The sequence below is a fragment of the Chroicocephalus ridibundus genome, chromosome 8 (genome assembly GCF_963924245.1).
Source record: "Chroicocephalus ridibundus chromosome 8, bChrRid1.1, whole genome shotgun sequence".
NCBI lineage: Eukaryota > Metazoa > Chordata > Aves > Charadriiformes > Laridae > Chroicocephalus > Chroicocephalus ridibundus.
Window position 1 is genome coordinate 1467482 of NC_086291.1, and position 19685 is coordinate 1487166.

General features: G+C 40.0%; 1 protein-coding gene across 7 annotated transcripts in view; it reads right to left on the minus strand.

Annotated features, from left to right (window-relative positions):
• Window positions 1–19685, minus strand: part of LRRC7 (leucine rich repeat containing 7) — a 173474-nt gene that overhangs the window by 69116 nt on the left and 84673 nt on the right. For all 7 annotated transcript variants that reach the window (XM_063345357.1, XM_063345358.1, XM_063345355.1 and 4 more), the window contains one exon: window positions 18487–18543. In XM_063345357.1, coding sequence (XP_063201427.1) covers window positions 18487–18543 — 57 coding nt within the window. The remainder of the gene's footprint in view (window positions 1–18486; window positions 18544–19685) is intronic.

The following is a 19685-nucleotide window of genomic DNA, read 5'->3' on the forward strand; positions in this document are numbered from 1 at the left end:
GATACTTATCTACACATTGTAAACACTTCAAATAACCAAGAAAGTGCCTTGCGTTTGCAGTTTCTGACAAAACAAATCAGTTAACAGCCACAAATGATTCTAATGAAATCACGGTATTCTCATCAAAATCCTGGCCAGCTTTCTGACAGACAGGTGATTGCATGAAGGTTCATCCAAACCTTCAATCACAAACTTCTAATCGCGCCCGAATTATTCCCACAGCTGAAGAACTGCATTCATAAATAACAAAAGTATCTCTAATAGGTAAAAATTCCCGAGTGAAAAGCACTTGTGTCAGAGACACAACGAGATTTACACGATACAATGAACGAGGCAATATAATACTGCTCCAGAATTAACGCGTGCCTTTTGTTGGCCATACTTCTACAAAGATAGGACCGAGAAAGTTACAACGGTTACATACTCCATTTCCTGGTACAACAACATACAGAATTCTATTTTCATTTGAGTTTATGATGAATGGATAGCAGTACTTTCTGAAGAAATAAAAAGCAAATAAAGGTAAATATGTTGCATTAGTGGATTATCTGCTGTATTCACTTCAAATAACATTTTCTCACACTTTTGTTGTACACAGTAACCTTTATTTCACAGTTGTTAAAATGTCACATTCAGGAGTCTCTTCCAGTTGTAGTATTTTAAACCTTGCATTGTAACTTTAATGAATCGGTTTAGAAGTTACATTGTAAAATTAATACTTAGTGTTGATAGTTTACCTGTTGCAGAGTACTTAAATCTTAATGGGCTAAAGCATTCCATGATACAAAGGGCCATTTACTTACGCATCGCTTAATGGATTACAAAGAAAAATCAGTCTTAGTTTTCAGTGAATCTCAAGATAATTTACACAATCTCTAGAATATAAAACATGTATCATGTAAAGCGAAGGACCAAAAGTGGAAATTAATCTGTCATAAAGTATTGACCGTATATATAATCCAGGCTTCAAAATAACAGCGCATGTTTAAAAACTGATTTTGAGGATACGAAACACCGTTACACATGGGCTGAAATATATACCAGAAAATATCTAAAACAATGCACATAATATATATACACTAATGTTTATTTCATCTTTAACTATCAAAAATAATATCCATTTCAACTTTTAATTATATTGAAGGACGTAAGGATTTTACAATCTCTAGTACCGATCCACAGATCAGAGCCCACGGGATGAAGCCTCTGAAGACTCACTAAACGCAGCAGCTCCCGCTCAGCCGCGGAAGCGTGCTGCTTTCTTACTCCTGCACGCTCCCGTTACTAGCGCAAAGAGAAGCGAGGAGCGGAGAATCCACAAGGCACACGTGCCCTGGCCGCACGGCTGTCAGGAATCCTGCTGTGCAAATGCAGGGCTGTACACGACGTTACTGGGTTCAGCGTACAGGAAAACCGGCCAACATATCCATCTGGACTGAACACCCCGGACTACGGGGCAGCTTCCGTCAGCCTTTGCGTACCACAATTGTTTGGTTTCATAATACAGTTTGGGAGAACTACCTCAACAGAGCCTACTCGTGCTGATGCTCCTGACGCTGCCATTTCTGGTGCCCAAAACTCTGCTGACTCCACATCCTCTGCGGTTCGGGCCACTGAATGCTCTCGGGCGATGGGCAAGGGCACTCTCCATCTTCAGATGCTAAGATGAGAAAAACCAATTTCAATGCCCAGAAGGCGGAACTGCTGGTGCAGGTGGTGTCTAAACCCAACCAGTGCATCTACGGCACTGAAGACTTGTGACACTTTACCTAATTCTGTATCACTGGCCTGAAATAAAAAGCGCCACAAAGACAAGAGTCTCACATACAGAAACTAAAAATCAAGTTCTTTCATGATTCAGCCATAATAAAAACACACGGATGCCCAATTTCAGGAAAAAATGTTTGTGTACAAAATGTAAGGATTTTAAAAACACACTACTGACTTAAAATATTGCCATCCCCATAGGATCCTAAATTCCCATTAGGTTTGTTTATGGTGGAAATGGATGAGATCTTAAAATTAATCCCTTAGTTCCGGACCCAGCTATGAATCACTCTACAACTGGAAAGGTTTGCTCAACTGGTTGTAGAGAAAGGTGAAATCGTCAGTTTTGACCTTTGTTCACACCCAGTTTCTCTCCCAGCACAGCTTTCAATTAGTTGGGGAAGGGCATTCTGAATTTTCAGTTCAGCTCCAGTTGTGCTTAACTGATTATATAAATAAACAGAATGCAGGGAAAATCTCGTTAGCCAGCTCCTGGCAATATCAAAACTTTACAAATAAATTTTTTACCCTTTTTTTTTTTTAAAACACCTTTTTTTCCCCTCTTTTTATTTTGCATCCCCTTTCTGGATCCCTCTACCCTCTTCCTGATGACTGGCTTTGCATGGTTAAAAACAAGGTTAACGCATGTTTCTGCTTTCTACACTAAATGACACAAAGTCCGCCTTACCTGGTACACAAATTTTCTTACGATACGCCCTGTGGCACATAATTAGCTATTCTTTGCAGATCCCGGTTTGTGGGTTCTTGCTCACCATGCTTTGGGAACAGGCTGCATTCTTGGAGCTAAATAATCCCTGACGTATACTGTACATTCACTGCATGACCCTGCAATGTCCCACGTAGCTTACGAATCACTACTTGAAGGATCCTTTCATACAGAAAACTGAAAATTACCACTTAACATTTGGAATTTTCCACTTCATGCTGTTTACCTCAGAAAAATCTGGAGGAATGCTATCCAGAAGACACAAGAAAATATGCGTCCCCTTGCAGGATTAAATGGCCTTAACTAAACTACTGTCCCTTTTCCCCAAAAGTAATGCATTTCTTAACTTTGTATCTATCGTAAATGTTGATTTCAATGGACAACTTGAACGTATGAAATTCATGTTTGCAAAATTTCAAAGTATATCTAGTTAAAAACATTCAAAATACAAGTAACAGCAAACATACAGCTATTCCGTCAGTGAATTTCAGAGTTAATATTCCCCGAGGGCAGTATAAGCTTCGGCACACGAGAGCCCCAGGGTAAAGACACCCCTAACAGCCACTAAACCCAGGAGCCACATTCACATCTAGTGAACTACACGAGGCTCTGATGAGATCAACGATTTTGCTATAAGATATCAGCATTTGGACAACAAAAATACAATATATCAGTAACACAGCTGAACAGAATGACAATAAAAATTGTTCCATGTTCTGGGACAAATCCCCTAATTATGAGCCTCAGGCCCACTGCAGTTACCTAAACTCAAACCCGCTGCAGCTGGGCAAGACCCCCTGTACCAGCCACTGCCACAAAGGGCACCTCACTCTTTTGCTCAAAAGATTTGACATTTGGTAAATAATGTATTTGACAACTTACATTTTGTTTGTATCTTAATAATACAGTGGAAAGTAAACAACTGCTTTGTAGACACTGAAGTACTGATCAACTTGAATGTGTTATTAAATTAACATAAAATTACTAGTACTTGGGATCTGGGTCTGAAGAATGAGAAGGAGCAGGCTCTGAGTTTCCCACTTCTAAAAGTTGTCTAAAAATAAGCTACGTTTCACCAGGATATACAACATCTTATTCAAATCTCTGAAGAATTCTGCACGTGCTTTTTCCAGCATGTGCTAGTTTTGCCTGGAATGAATGAACATAAATTAAAGACAGCCCTAGTTTTAGACTGCCAGACTGAAAATGCAGTTTTGGCCCCGTTTTCCCATTTACTTTGCCAGAGAGCAGGAAGACCTAACTTAAGATGCTGAATAATTAACAGGGATGAACCAAGTTCAAACAGTGTTAATGAATATCTGATCACTAAAAGTTAACTGAATCAGCTAACCCAAAAAACAAGAGTAAAAGAATTTTACTCTCAACACAGGTTTCTTATTTAGTAGTCCTTTTGATTCCTGTTTCTACTGAAATATGGCCTAAAGACAGCATGAACATATATCAAACCCAAGATTATTTCTAAAGGGAAAGCCAGAGAAATAAAATGGGGATGTACTAGAAAAAGACAAGGATGAATGTGAGATGGAAAATGTCACGATTCAATAACTATCTACATATTAATTGAGGCAGAAGGATGGAAGCAGTGAGAGATGGCAAGGAGCACCTCAGAAAATGAAAAAGCAGAAGGACAACCCCTGTTGTCGCACATGAAATGTCTGTATATAGTTATAGTTATGCCTCCTCGGAAGAATGGCACAAGTGAATAATTCTTCTCAGAAGAATTTCATAAGTGAAATCCAGTAGTTTTAACTGAATAAGTACAGTTTACAAGATCTGGAAGATCGCTTGTGACAGGCTCTCCACGATAGCTGCTTTCCCACACTACGAATAAGGCGTTTGGCTGCGAAGGCTGCGCCAACTGGGCTAGAGAGAACGGCACAGGCAAACTGCCCCCATCCCGTACACGCTGCACGCTGGGGAATGGGTGCCAAAGAGGAGGCCAGGGTAAGACTTCTATCTAAGAGACACATCTTCAAAAAGGAAAAAAATGAAGCATCTGTAGGGCCGCAAAACAATTTTCTTCTTCAGTTATTAGAGAATTGATCAAGGTAGGCAGAGAGATGATATTCTGTTACAAATTATGGCAAATATGGGCAAGATCCAAAGGGGGCCTACAGGAAAGCTGAAGTGGGACTCTGGAGCAGGGAGGGGAGCCATAGGATGAGAGGGAATGGTTTTACACTGCGAGAGGGGAGATTGAGATGAGATGTGAGGCAGAAATTGTTGGCTGTGAGGGCGGTGAGCCCCTGGCCCAGGGTGCCCAGAGAAGCTGTGGCTGCCCCATCCCTGGAGGGGTTCAAGGCCAGGTTGGCCGGGGCTTGGAGCAACCTGGGCTGGTGGGAGGTGTCCCTGCCCAGGGCAGGGGGTGCCACTGGGTGGCCTTTAAGGTCCCTTCCAACCCAAACCATCTTATGATTCTATGAATTAATTGTATTCACACAGAGATGAGTGGAATAGGTATTTTGCTGCCTGGGTTCACTGAGATGAACGTACTTTGAGTGCCCTACATTTTCTGCTCTATCATTCTTGGCATCGGATTGTGAATAAAGCATTGGAACAGGCTGCCCAGGGAAGTGGTGGAGTCACCATCCCTGGAGGTATTTAAAAGACAGGTAGATGTGGTGCTTAGAGATACGGTTTAGTGACGGTTTTTGTCAGAGTTAGGTTGACAGTTGGACTACATGATCTGAAAGGTCCCTTCCAACCTAGACAATTCTATGATTCTATGATCCCTTTCATCTGGAGGGACAAACGGCCACTGCTGAAGTTGGTAGCCCACAGCATCCTCAGGTACACTCTCTACACTTCAATACGGCTCGGGATGGCAACAACTGAAAATATAATTCTGCATGTGTTTAGCTCAGAACCATCCATACTTAATCCAACAACCTATTAAGTGGCAGAAACACACTGTCACGAAGTGGCTGAGCCATTACTCAGAGATAAGCCAGGAGGGTGACAGCAGCGCAGCGCACACAGACGCTCGAGGAGAGGTGTGTTACCTGCAAGCCCCCGCTGCATCAGCGCTGCAGCCGTGACACTCTGCTGCTGGGAGTCTCCTATTCCAGCGGGGAAAAGAAAAGGTTTCTGATGGTAACGGCAGGTAAAAACCCCATCCTGTTCCCAATGCGTTCCAGCAGTCGTATTCTCTCTATTTAACTCCTCTTGCAGTCCGAATTGCATGCAGGCCTTTTTACTCTGTAGATTATTTTTTTTCCGATCAAGTAAAATTAAAAGGCTACTGACTTAAGGTGTTCTAACGAGCAATTTCCTTGCATACCATAAACCAACCATACCTAAGAAAGCAGAGCACAGAGTCTAAGCATTACCAAATTAGATCTCATTAATAATGATCAGAGTGAACTCTGTGTGTTTAGCTCCCAGTTGTTCTGGGAGGAGCTCAGGACTCTGGGATAATTAAGAAGGAAATGAGCGTAAGGTGGGCACGGGTGATTCTCCATGGTTATAGACGTTCTCCCTCCCACCACTTTGTGCTGTGAAGTCTTTATCTGAAATTTAACCCTACTAGTCAGATATAAACTCTTCTGAAAAAATAAATCACTTTCCCATCTGTTAAATGGACATTTTAAAGAAAGAGCAAGTGATAAATAAATACAAAAATATTTGGCATATGGAACAGGCCTACACCCAGGGCTCTGCTCTCTCTGCTCTCTCTTCCCTTTGCCCATTTGCCACATGAAAATTACACGACATGAACACCGCCAGATACGAACTGCTAATTGCGGGATTATCGTAGGTGGCAGAAGCAGTCCTGGTGTACGGTCACTGCAATACACGAGTTCTAGCTGTATCTTCTCCCAGAGTGGCCCTTGCTGGAGATATGGCCAAAATAATGCCACTGCTGCCTTCAGACAAAAATAATTAAGGCAAGTTTTCACACAAGCTTGACCCACTATATATGCTGGAAAAGCATTCTTACAGTGGAAAAAAAAATAAATCATTTTTCTGCATCTTCTCTGAGCAGCAGATATATTTATTTTAAAAAGCCTAAAGGGAAGATACATAGTGGTAGTTGCTTAATAAAATATTGGCAATGTTTTAATAATGTAGTGCCAAAGTTGTACGTCTTCTGGAATATGATTTATTAAACTCAGCCAGAGTTACTATTTGAAGAAAACAGGTCATCATGAATGATGAAAATATTTGTAATCTCAAAGTGTGGGAAACAGTTTACATTTTTATAATAAACTAGGAAGAAAGTGGAACAGCATTTCAAAAAATAGCAGTCAAAAGCTAAGCCTTTAAACCTATATTTAGATGCCTCTGGACAGATTCTCGGCTGATATAAATTGTCTGCTCCACTGACTTCAACGCACTTAAGGCAACCTGTGATTTTTGCAGATCTGCTTCCTAAAACAGGATTTTGGAAGCAATAAGGGTGTCAGGACTATAAACGTTATTCAAACCAATGGGACTAATGTTCTTAAGAATGCTTTTTACAACTCCATTTTCAGGTTAATGGAAATAATCATCATCACTTTTACTTAGCAAATTTCATGTCTGAAAAAGGTAATGGATGATGATGTTTTTGATGTCTGAATATTTTTCTGAATCCTTATTGTCTCATTCCTGCTCAGATGAAACTAAAGAAAGACGCAAGGCCGTATCTGCAGCCTTTCAACACTGCAAAAGCTGAGAAATGTTTATACTTCTCTCCAAAAGTCAAAGCAAAGCGGTATTGAAATAGGGAACAAGAACAAAATATCTGACAGTGTTTTAAACAATATTTTGATAAATCACCAAAGATGTTTCTACGTGATATACGCCCGTTTTTATACTAAAATGATTATTTAAGAGGAATGTCAGCATTCAATACACACACTGTATCTATACAGGAAGTGATTCATCTGGATTATTCTGCTTTCTTTCTCAATTTGGAATAAAGTCTTACCTACAGAAGAAGGGCATAAGAGTTGTAACTCTACAGGTTTAGATAATTCCAATTTGCAACTTAACCTCTCCAAAACATCTACTATTATTTTATACGTATTCTGCCAAGGAAGAATCTAGTCTACTTTACTTTATATTGTTTTAAAAACAAATGACTATGTGCCTTCCATACAGTTTTTACGATGCTGCTTAGAAATCTTGATCCTTTGAGTCTCCTTCTAAACAGTCTCACCGCTTTTAAGCAATAACCAGCACAAATGAGTTACAAGTAATTTCAACAAATGTATCCATAACCATTACGAGAGGAGCAGGAGAACCTCCACCACTTTGCCTTGCTTCCATCTGACTGTTTGCTAGAGATTTTGTAGTTGGGGGTGACCGGCACACTAACCTGCTGCAGAGCGACACGCCAGCTTGGTACCGGCATTCATCAAGAGTTTGGCATTCCCAGGGCAGCATTTAGTATTCTGGCTTATGTTAGTTATAGTATGGCTAAATGATTGGCCAGGGAATAATAACCCATGACTCATAACATTTTTGATTTAATAATTTTGTAAAATAAATTTATTTAATTAATTAATTATCCACAGGGGAAAAAAGGAACATGTATACTCCCCCCCCCTTTATAGAGCTTCTATGGCTCTATCTCTAAATTTTGGGGAAAAAAAGAAATGGAAAGAGAGAATGTTAGAGAAAAATACATTTTTTCACATTATATTTTCAGAACAAATAGAAGTACGCTTGGAATTCAAAGGAAGAAAAAACTCCATTTTATAAAATTTCCGAAGAGTAAATTCTTCTGAGTGAAAAACGGGATTCTCCACCCCCCGCTTCAGTTTTTGTTACAATATACATTTAACTGTGAAGCCACAACAGATACTACATTATATATGCACAAAAAGATTGTTTTCACACCTTCACTTATTATTGAGAAGGAAAAACTTAATAGATGGCATCCTTCTTGTTTCCATTTCTCTTTGAAATATTTTCCGTGGAAAACTTTACATATGACTGACCTTCTGGGCTTTTGAATTATTGGAAGAAAATGTATCCATTGCCCTTTATCAAGGAAGATATTAAAGCATTGATAGCAAAATATTATACAAAAATAGGAACGTTTATTTTTCAAAGAATTTTTGAGAACTACTTTTTCGCAGAACTAGAATGCTCAGAAGTGCTGTTGTAACGTAAATAGTGACAGTTAAAAACCCAGAGATTCATTATAACTTGAGACATTTGCAGAAAAAAGCAAACCAGAAAATTACCAACTTTACATTATATTGCCTGCAACAGGTAAGTCTAAACAATGAGATTTTTCAAGTAGACTCAATTTCGACAGCAAACATACTTATTAGCAGCAATTCTCAGAAATAAGACTGTGTGGCTAAAACATATCGCCTGTATTTTCACATAGTTTCATTTTATTACAATCAAAGCCTAAAAATGTGCAGTCAAGAACAGAAAACATTGGTTTACTTTTTAAGACTGAGACCCCATCAATATAAAAATGGCTAATCAAAAGGAAAAACCCCAACCCTATCATCATCATCATCCACAAAGTGCTTTTATTCCTGACTCCAACCAGGAGTAAAATTGCAGGTATGCAATATTTTGGCAATGCAGGAAGATTGCACTAAAACAATTGCCAACTGAGAGGACAGAGATAATTGGAAAATAAGTGTCTTTCAGAAATGTACTGATTTAAAGCAAAGAACAACAGAACAATGCATGCAAACATCTTCAAAGGAATATCAAAGTGCCGAACAAGACAAAGAATTTTACAAGGTATTTATATAATTTGTGATAAAAACTTACCAGTTTTGCTTGATTCCAGCCAGTTTACTTATTAATCACCATAATTTGCCTTACGCAGAGAGCAGACTTGATGTTGCAATACCGCAACAACTTCGAACCATCAGGACTGCAGCATGTGCCATTGAAGTTTTACCTTTCCACAGTTTTCTGGTGAAAACCACAAGTCTGTGCTGGGGGAGGGCAGCCTGGCTGCCCCTCCTGGCGTGTCCTGCCGGTCAGGCCACTCGCAGTCAGCTCCTCCGGTGGCTGTGGGACTGTGACCAGTGCGGGAGCTTCCCCCACCGCCTGCCTCCACTGCTCAGCAAGGAGGAGACCCAGTCCCAAGCCAACAGTGTTGCTTTTGCCTTTCAGCAAAATGTAGAGTGACGGTCTTCAATCTTAAAAGGAGGAGGGAGAAGGTACTGATGACTCTAATACTTGGAAACTTCTTGTTCCTCTCATGACCACCTTACCCCATTTGTAACTCTGCTGACACACACACCTCTGCCCCTTGTCCGGGCAGAAGAAACAGTTCTCTTCCAAGCTGCCTACTTCGACTGCGTGTATAGAGACAAACACTAACAGATCTCCCCTCAGCTTCTGTTTTCTTAGATAAAGTAACACATTATTTTTAGGGTCCTTCCATATAATACACTCAACATTCATTATTTTTCCTACCCCATTAGGGACCTTGTTTGGCTCTTCCTCATCCTCACTTCATTTGGAGCTTTTCCAAATGAGGCCTCCCTCATTTTTTATACAATGTCACAAACACTTCTTTGTCTCTAGTGAAAATACTTTGACAAAGAACATTTTGCATTGTCATGGCTCTATTAGATGGATGACTCACAGACATTTTACATCCTACTAATAAACTCGTCTTTATTTTCCAACATGATTTCTGATGGAAGATCTCCTAATTTATAACATAAATCCCTGTTAGTCCCTCGGTACAAGAGGGTACAAGGGTACTATTAAATTTCAGCCAGTTTTTCATTGCTCTCGTCGTCAGAATTACATAGTCCTTCCAATTTTAGAGGCTGTACTTGAGAACTTGATCTACAATTTTTACTCTTCACAAAACAAATTATATCTGAGCAATAGCTGAAGACCAAGAGAAATCCTGTTTTTCCCTAACATCGGCTGCTAAGGACCCACCCCTTTGGTAATGTCTCCATCGTACGTTATTTCCTAGTGGCGCGGTATTGCAGAAAAACAATAGCTGTAATACCTACTGTCAAGAAAACCAAAGAAGAGATGAGAAGCCACAGCTTCAGTCGGGAAACAGTGAGTCATTGGGATGAGTACAACAAATGCAAGTATTTTCTCATCAATTACCGGCACCTACAGTTTCTCAGACACTAGTGACTCACCATTGGTAAATGCGGTTTCTACAGTTTTTCAATTTTACAAATCTCTACTGAAAGAAATCCCACAAGACCCTGAAAGGGTGTTTTCCTCAGCCCACATAGCTCTAAGATCAAAGATCATACTAACTACTTTAATTTGCTCAAAGACTTTTGAAAAAAATATAGACAGGTTGTCTGTCTGCTTGGTGCAAACAACGGCACGGGTACAGTTTCCAGATTCTTTCCTGAGAGATGAAATATTCTTGATTGCTCTCAGGAATTCAATAGGATGTTAACGTTCCAAAACATTCAGTTTAGGAGTGGCAGGTCTGCTGACATTTGTTGCTATGAAGAGCAATGAATATTTATGACAGAGTCCAAGCTCAGAAAATATAAAATTCAATGCAAATTAATGAGCTTCCATAGGAGCAGGAACCAGACCAGGCTTAAATACGCCTGTTAGATAAATGAAAAGCTTTTGTTGTTACATTTGAAATGTGCTCAACATTTCTTTCCCGACTAAACTGTAAATTTAGATTCTGCATTTGTTTGAAGAATTGGTGATTTACTTCAATTACTGTAATAACTCTGCGCTGTCCCGATGCAACCACAGATCCTCAGTGTGCGAAGAAGCAAAGGGACAGACCTCAGTGAGGGGAACCATCTCTGAGCTTTGTGTACGTGCCACGGTTCCTAGAATGCTTGGCCAAAAAAATTAGGAAAATTGGTAATTTGGATTTGAGGTTGGGCTAAACTGTGGACTAGCTAGTCTAGGCCCGGCTATTTTTTAAGAGCAGAAAGTCAGACTGCACTCTTCCCAGGGGAGGCCAAGGACGGCTCTGCTTCCTAAATATGCTGGTATAATTATGCTATAAGATTTTTTAGGCTTTACTGGTTCCTTCTTCTCTCCTATGAGGGTTCTTTCATCAGCCTGCATATCCCGGTTCCTTTGAACACCAGTGCACTGGCATGCGGCTTTGATGGGTCTTTGTTACTAACACAGAAACCAAGTTATAATCAAACTCCTGGAAAACAGTCAAGATGGAATGAAAATATAGTCTGTACTAATGTGAAGTCTGCCTAATATAACTGCTTTATCACTTACAAGGGGAAAAAAAAAGCCCTGGGAAAACAATGCTAGGATTTAACAAGCTGCCCTTTGGTAGAAGGGCAATAGCACCATATCCTTTTCAATATTCTGGATTTACATCCCATTTGAACACAAACTTTTGGTTTTCCCTTATTTTGGGAGAGTATCAGACTGTATTTGGAAGATCTACTGCCTAACAGTACATTTATTACAACTAAACATCCAGAAAAAGGGCACCAAGCCCTGAAGTGCAGTCAGGACTGAAGCCAAACCCAGCGGCTGACTGCAGAACACAGAACGCAGCTGCTGCCGCCTGATTTAAGCTTGACTCATCCCAATGTAGAAGTTGTTTCCTACGGTGTAGGCAGCACAAACATGACTTCTGTATTTGTATCCACTGTGAACTTTCACTCGGCTACTTTGAAACAACTTTCCAGAAACAACTAACGGTTGGGAAAAGTTTATTTTCTATACCAACATATATTAACACAAACAGAAGCGCTTAATGCCTGAACTCTCGCCCATTCAGTAAAATCCACTTACCAAACGGAGGGAAAGCATAGTGGTACTTTCTATCGTTTACCTAACTCCTCCAAGAAAATGGTTAAATATCCTGTGCACCAGCATGGTTGGATTAATCACACAAATTAGAAAGTTGCCGTCAGACCATTCTGTGGTTCTTCCAGGAGTGTCCAATATTTATAGCCATTCATAAGGGGTAGCCTTGTAATGAAGTATAGGCCTTGCAGCTCACAGCTCCAACACAAAAGGTATTTGGTAAATGGCTTCAAAAACATCAAAGCAGACATACTACCCTAGTAATTACCTAACCAGTAGGCAAAAAATTGCCTCATTGTGCAATCACACAGGAAAACAGCACTCCAATTTGTTTCTATCAGAGGTGAGACAAAGCCATATAAGCTGGAGCTACAATTAAGAGAGTGGGAAACAGAAGAGGGCAAGAGCGGTACGAAAGCTGGTTATCTGGACTGAAATGGGAACACTGAGACAATAATGGGAACACCTAATTCACCAAGGCAGGTGTACACACACACGTGTGCACACGCGCTCATACACCTCATAACATTCATCAGAAAACTCACGAACTCCCAGTTCACCGTCATGATCTTAAACCACAACGCCCCCAGAGCTAACGCCGAGCAGCCCACACAGATGATACAGAACAACCCTGACCAACAAGCAGACCTCGTACTGCTGAGGACGAGGAAGGAAAGGTGGAGGTGCTCACCAGGTGCACCTACCTTCCTGATTTTACGCTCAGGACAATGTGTACACTTTAACGTGTCACTGGTGCTCTCACGGCTGTCTCTCTCCTGGTGAGGCCACGGTGGGAGTTGCACCGTGCTCTGCAGCAGTCAGCCTCCTACACCTGCTTGGCACATGTTGAGGCCACCGACCAGCAGGGCCTTCGCTGGCATTAAAGATGCGATGTGGCCGTACAGTGCTGGGCCTGCAATATGCGGTGGCAGTCTGTCCCTCTCTGCATCAAACAGCGAGCAATGGACGCACACAGGGGAAAGGTCAGGACCCACCTGAGGAGACCCTCAGGGGTAACATCTGGCCTCTGGGTTTAGTAGCTCCAGCCTTTTGCAGGATGGCTCTGGATGGGTGTGAAGAAAGAATTCACAGTGAGAAGCCCCCACATCAGCTAAGCAAGATAAATTGCTGCTGGGAGAAGATCAAGACACTTAAAGCAATGCAAAAATCACCCATCAAAAGGACTTGAGAAAATCCAAAGCCAACATGGCGAAGAAGAAAACCTAGAAGACTTAGAAGACATGCTTTGAAAAGATGAAAAACACGTCCAAATAAAGAAAATAGAACAGAATGGTTTCCTATAAAAGGCCAGAAAACATCTTCAGATATATCTGAAAAAAGGCATGAAAAGTAACAACAAATCTTTCCTCAGCCCCCTCAGGAGCAGGAAGCCTGCCAGAGCCTATGGAAAGGATATAAAAGGAAAGAAAAGAAGAAGGTCAGAGCAGAAAAACTTAATTAATTTTCTGTATTTGTATTCAGTTTGGGCAATGCTTGCCCGCAGCTAAGAGCTCAAACAACACACACGTATGACACACAAAACTCTCACAGCACTTTGGCCCTGGATGACTGGGAAGTGTGTAACCAACGTCACAACAATTTGTATATCGGCCCAGGGTAAGCCCAGGAAACCACAGCCCAGCGACTGACAACTGCACCAGGCAAATTAACAGAAACTCTTTTAAACAATAGAATGAGGGGATACACAGACAAATATGACACACCGGGGAAATTCAACATTTTGTGATAAGTAGGGATGACTCAAAATACTTCTGGAGTCTTTTGAAAGAGTAGAGAATAAGAAAGAGCCGGGCAATAAAGTCTACCCTCATTTCCAAGGGATATATGCACAGGTCCTTCACTGAAAGTTGTTAACCTACACAGCTCTGTGACCAGACAGGGTCTTCACATGGATAAAAAAATGACCAAAGACTGGAAAAAACACCAATTTTAAGGTACCGGGTGAAGGAGGAGAGACTGCCAATAGTCAGGCTCTGAGCTATGGCACACGCTGGTTAGTTTCTAAACAACACAAAAGGACGTTAAAGAAAAGAGGTTTACAGTCACCAAGTCACTCAGATCTTGCCGGGTCAGAGTTGGTCACTGCCACAAACAGAACTGGGCAAGATGGGCCCTTGGTGGGAGCTGTGGGACTCGTCAGTCTCCTGCCGCAGCTCTCGAAGCAGTTCCTCCCTTGGCAGCCGCCTTTTTTCCCGTATCTCCCCATCCAGGCTGATCTCCAGCATTATTCAGCAGGATAGAAAACTGGGAATTACAACTCTCCGCTCCAAGAAATTACTCAAACACAGAATAATTAAACACTGAAGCACAAACTGCCTCATTCAAAACCCATTGAAGCTAATGGGAATCTGTCCACTGATTTTAATTGCATCGGTTTGGGTGCACAATGGCTGAGAACATCCCTGGCAATGGGAAAGCCTCGCCTGGGGCTACAAATGCAGAGTCAGTGGGGCAGAATTACAGAATAGAACGTTTCGGAGCTATCGAGAGCCGCGGTCAGTGAAACACCAGCCCAGCTATTACACAGTAATATTACACGTTGTTACAGCGAGTAAAGATCAAGTACATTTTTATGCAAACAGAGTAGTAAAAATTACCTTAGTTGGTTCTTCAAGCCAAAAGACAACCCTGTCTTCTAGGTGGTAACATTGTTCAAACGTAAGAAACTTGGTCAGAGTCTCACAAAAGCTTTGAAACATTTAACAGAAATTTAAGAGAATAAACCAGATTTTTCTATTTTTGTGGTACAAATTAAAGCTTTAACAAAATAATAAAAATTATTTGCAATACTGGCCAGAGATTTCCAAATATTTCTAAATGCTCAAAAGATCCTGGAAACTGGTATCAATAATAATCTTTAATCAAACTATATAAGAGAGAAAACAAATTACTGTTTTTATAAAACAGTATTGTGAAGATCTATAGATTAAACACCGAAATATTTTCAGTATGTTAAAAATATTTGTAAGCCTAGTAGTAGTCTCTGAAGAGAAAGTACCGCTGACAGAAAATAGGATCATCCTGCAACATTTTCATTTGAAGAGCAACGTATGTCCCCAGCCCGGCGTGCTAGAGCAAGACGGCATTACCGTAAATGTTTGGGATGCTTGTCAGAAGGAATCAGCAGAGTCTTCAATGCATTTCATGAACAACGCTTCCCTAATTTTCTATCAGGAAAGTGTCTGGGAATGCAGTGATATGTTTGGATGTATTTTAGATGCTGTAAAATTATAGCAACAAATTCAGCAAAGGGAAGCTCTCATTTTTTAATGCAAGATGTGTTAAAGAGGGACACTTTGGAGATCTCTGCCCTGGTTAGAGAGCTACCTTTCAGCCGACCATAATTACTATTTACTCAATCTGATATTTTTGCAAATAATTTTAGAAAATTTTGCATTCAGTTCCTATGGATACATTTTACAATAATCTTGACTGTTGAGTTAGTATGAAATATAGCAAAACTAGAGGTATAGTAAACACAAAGCGCATTTAATTCCTGTTTATGTCAAAATGCTAAATATTTCAATTAAAAATTCTTTGTATTTTACAGCACAGAACAGATGAAATAATATGATCTCCTTTTTGGTAACATCTTTTAAGTTGCACGGAACACGGTCGTAGTACTGAGAAGCAATTATTTAAACCAGTCTTACAGTATATTTCACATCCATTTAAAAGCAAAATTACAATACCAAAATTATTTATTTGTCTTCCTTTTCATGTCCTTTTTACATTAGAACTACTGGACAAATTACCAACATAATCAGGTTATCTTATTCATTATATATCTAATAAATTGCAGGACAAGAAAGAAAGCCTTTAACTATATACCTGAAAGACCTGCATCACCTGCATCAACTAGACTTAAAATATATTCTGGTTTATAGTAGTCTGTAAAATATATTCTGGTTTATCTTCCTGAGTTTGTTTTCCTAACTGCAGGTGGTTCTATTGTAGACACAGTTTTCTTGTCACGACTTTCCTTCTCTTATTAGCTGAGAAAATAAAACAGTCTGGTATTTGACGTTTTCCTGTTTCCCTGTAACGCCCAAAGGACACCGCGGTACGGCCACATCACCGTGTCTGCATCGCCCACGGCCTCACCACTCTCCTCCTCCAACCTCCCACTTCCCAGGCCCAGTAAGCAGCAAGATGCCACTTTAGACGAGTAGTTACTGCCTTATAAAAAAGGTCAAAGTGAGCCTACCTAGGAAGCAGGACGTGTATCCTCTAAACTAACACTCTGTAATATGTGTTAAGTCCTGTCTATCCATTACACTATTTTTGCTTGCAGAGAAAACTGCTCTAGAGGACAAAAGCAGCCCAGAAATGCATAGATCCCTCATTTTTGTCCCAGTTGATGCAAAAATGACCTTGTCAGCTTTCTTCCTCTTCCTTTATCTCATAATACAACTGCCCCTTTTATCTATCAGTTTTAAGGACAGCATTTGCATAAGCAAAACCTTTTATTTCCAGTTCATCTCAGTAGTATACAGCAAAGCCTCCTGCCAGGGCAAAGAGCAGAGAACTAACACGCCCGCAAATAATGTTTCCCTTGGTTACAAGAACCAAAGAACTCGCTTTCAGCATCATACATCAGCATCAGCATCAGCTTCCTCGCTTTCAGCATCATACAGTGGGAAAAGGCACGCTCAGCCACCTCACCCAACTTGGTGCTACTGAAACCAGAGGCTACTACGCTTAGGTATGAATCTTCCAAACACTTGCCAAACTTCACAAAATTTGCCTGTTAAACACCATGTATCACAGAAAAAAATATATTATTTTGATTAATAACAATGACACACAATCCCAGTCTTGCTCCCACTGACTTCAGTATCAAGTCTGTTACCATCTTTAGTGGGATTTGAATTGGACCAGAAATGTAAAACTATTCCGTTTGATCAACATTATTCTGTTGTGGAATTCTGAGTCTTCAGTCCTAGCACACACACATCCATTTATTCCAACAAGCACCTCCTGATGCAGAGACTATGCAATTCCCTTGTAAAAGAAGCTGATGTTTAAGAGGTAGTTAGATATCGCGTATCTACTACCGCATGTAATAGCCTTTCACATGATAAAGGCCTCAAAGGCTGCAAATCTGCTGCCCTGAACAGGCCTATTTTCAAATGCAGATAAACACTTTGGTAGCAGACTGAAGTGCTTTTTTTTTTTTTTTTCTTCTTTAAAAACAGTAAATATAACTCAGAACAGAGGAAAGAGTAGAAAACACTTCTGTGTATAAACTTTCTGATATAAAGAATATTGCCTTTAACATGAAGAATAGCTTTCCTTTAAAGAAGGAAAGCGCTGTGGATAAAAGCCCACGGGATGCAGTGAAAACGTCACTGTATCCCGTTATAGGCAAAATGCCTGTGTAGGAGATTTTGATAGATGCATCCTTGCTGAAAAGGGTGCCCTTTTAAAATTAGCTAAATAATATGCAATTCAGTATTAGCAACGTTTCAGAAATACAGTCTATTGCCCCCACTGCAACTCTCACTTATGACGGGGACATAGAAGCCCCGTTTCTAACAATCCCCAAATCCATGGACATTTTTTCATTGGTTACGATCCCTGTTACAGAAAACAATTATATCACGCTGGTCCGAAAACAAAAACATATTACTTGCTTCATGCAGTGCAACTTTCTATATTTAGACTGGGAAGTGCATAGATTTATTTGTCCTTTCTTTACGGTTTCCTTTACAAGATATCACTTGGTCAAATTATAGCAACAAATTATAGCAGCTTCCTTTTTTGGTAAATAGCACCAAGAAACACTACCAAACTGACATTTCTTCAATATTCTGATGATACAGGTTTCTAAATAGTATTGCAAACCACCAAATACCTTTCACTTCTGTACAGAACACAAGGAGATTGTTCTACTGAGGTTACATGGAGTATGTTTTCAACGCATCAGATTACTTCTTGGTGAGGAAAATACTGTCACATAATCGCTGACCAGGGTTCTCTCATACGTTGTTTTCCAATTTTGTTTACATTTCATATTTTAAAATGTCACATTACAAATTTTGGATGTTGAGTTACAGTCAGCTAACGTACCAGTCTCCATCTTCTATGTTCGCTTTTTTGCTAAAACCCTTCAGTAGACTTTCTTTAGCCCATGGAAAAAATAACTCTTAACAGAAAAGACACCATTGCTTTGCTAACAATAAAAGTATTTTGCACTTTGGGAAATTTCAGATGAAAGAGACTTATGTAGATATTCAATCACTTACTTTGGTAGAGTTTTCAAGTGATTTTCTCTTAACTCCAAAATTCGCAATTTGACAAGTCTAGAAATATGATAGAAAATGATTAGTTAATTCAATGAATTAGTTCAGGAATCCATAAGAATTATTTCAAACTACTTATTTCAACAAAAAAATAGTCCACTTAATGCACAATAGTAAAATGTCTAGTTATTGTGGGGCTGGAATATGATACAAAATGTAGGTAGAACCAAATAGCTTCATGTAAGGACAGATGGCTTCATATCTGTCCCTATCTGAACTCTTCTGAAAAACTCTCACATCAGTTTCTTACAGTGATTTGAAATTATTTTTATCAATTCTTTAAAGTAAGGCAAACATAGTTAAAGCTAATTTCGCTCTAACGTTTCCAGATCTATTAAAGGATAAAAAGCAACTGCTATTTAGTTCACAACTAACCGTTGCATTTTTTTGAGCACTGAATTCTACAGCGCCACACAGGCAGACCAAGACTACGGAACAGATCTCCACCGAATGTACTGCGTTTTACCCAGAAGTAGGACATGTGCTGAAGTGTTGGCATGAATTAGAACCTACGCACACCAGTACTTCACAGTTCCATACCATTGTGCAAATGCTACCTGGCAATATTATTTAAGCTACAGCAATAAACTGAATTAAATGGGATAATGGGAGGGAAGGAGGGAAGGAAGGAGGGAGGGAAGGAAGGAGGGAGGGAAGGAGGACACATCAGAAAAGAGATGAAGAACCTCATGTATTAGAGTTCCAGAATTTGGGGCAGCATCCCCTCATTACCCATACTGTCTAGGAAGATAATTTCATAAACATGAAAGGATTTTGATTGATGTCACCCTTTTGGTGGTTCTTCAATCCCCAATTATAATCCACATGGGGAGGAAAAGGAAGAGGAAATAAAACGAAAAGGATGAATAAGGTCGTTTCCTCTTCATCTCAAATTGTACAACTCCACTCATGGAAAATCTGGAGTGTCAAATCAATTATTTTTGGAGGTACATTCAATGCATGAGCTGCCAATGCCTAGGGTTGCTCAAGGCCTACGTGAAACTGAGCAGTTCTTCATAACTAATTTGTAGTTGTACCACTGCTAAACAGAGACGTCAGCCCAGAGGCACACTCTTAAAGCTTTTAGGCTGATAACACTGTTTCTAAATGTGAAGAAAGCTTATGGAGGAACTTTATGGTGA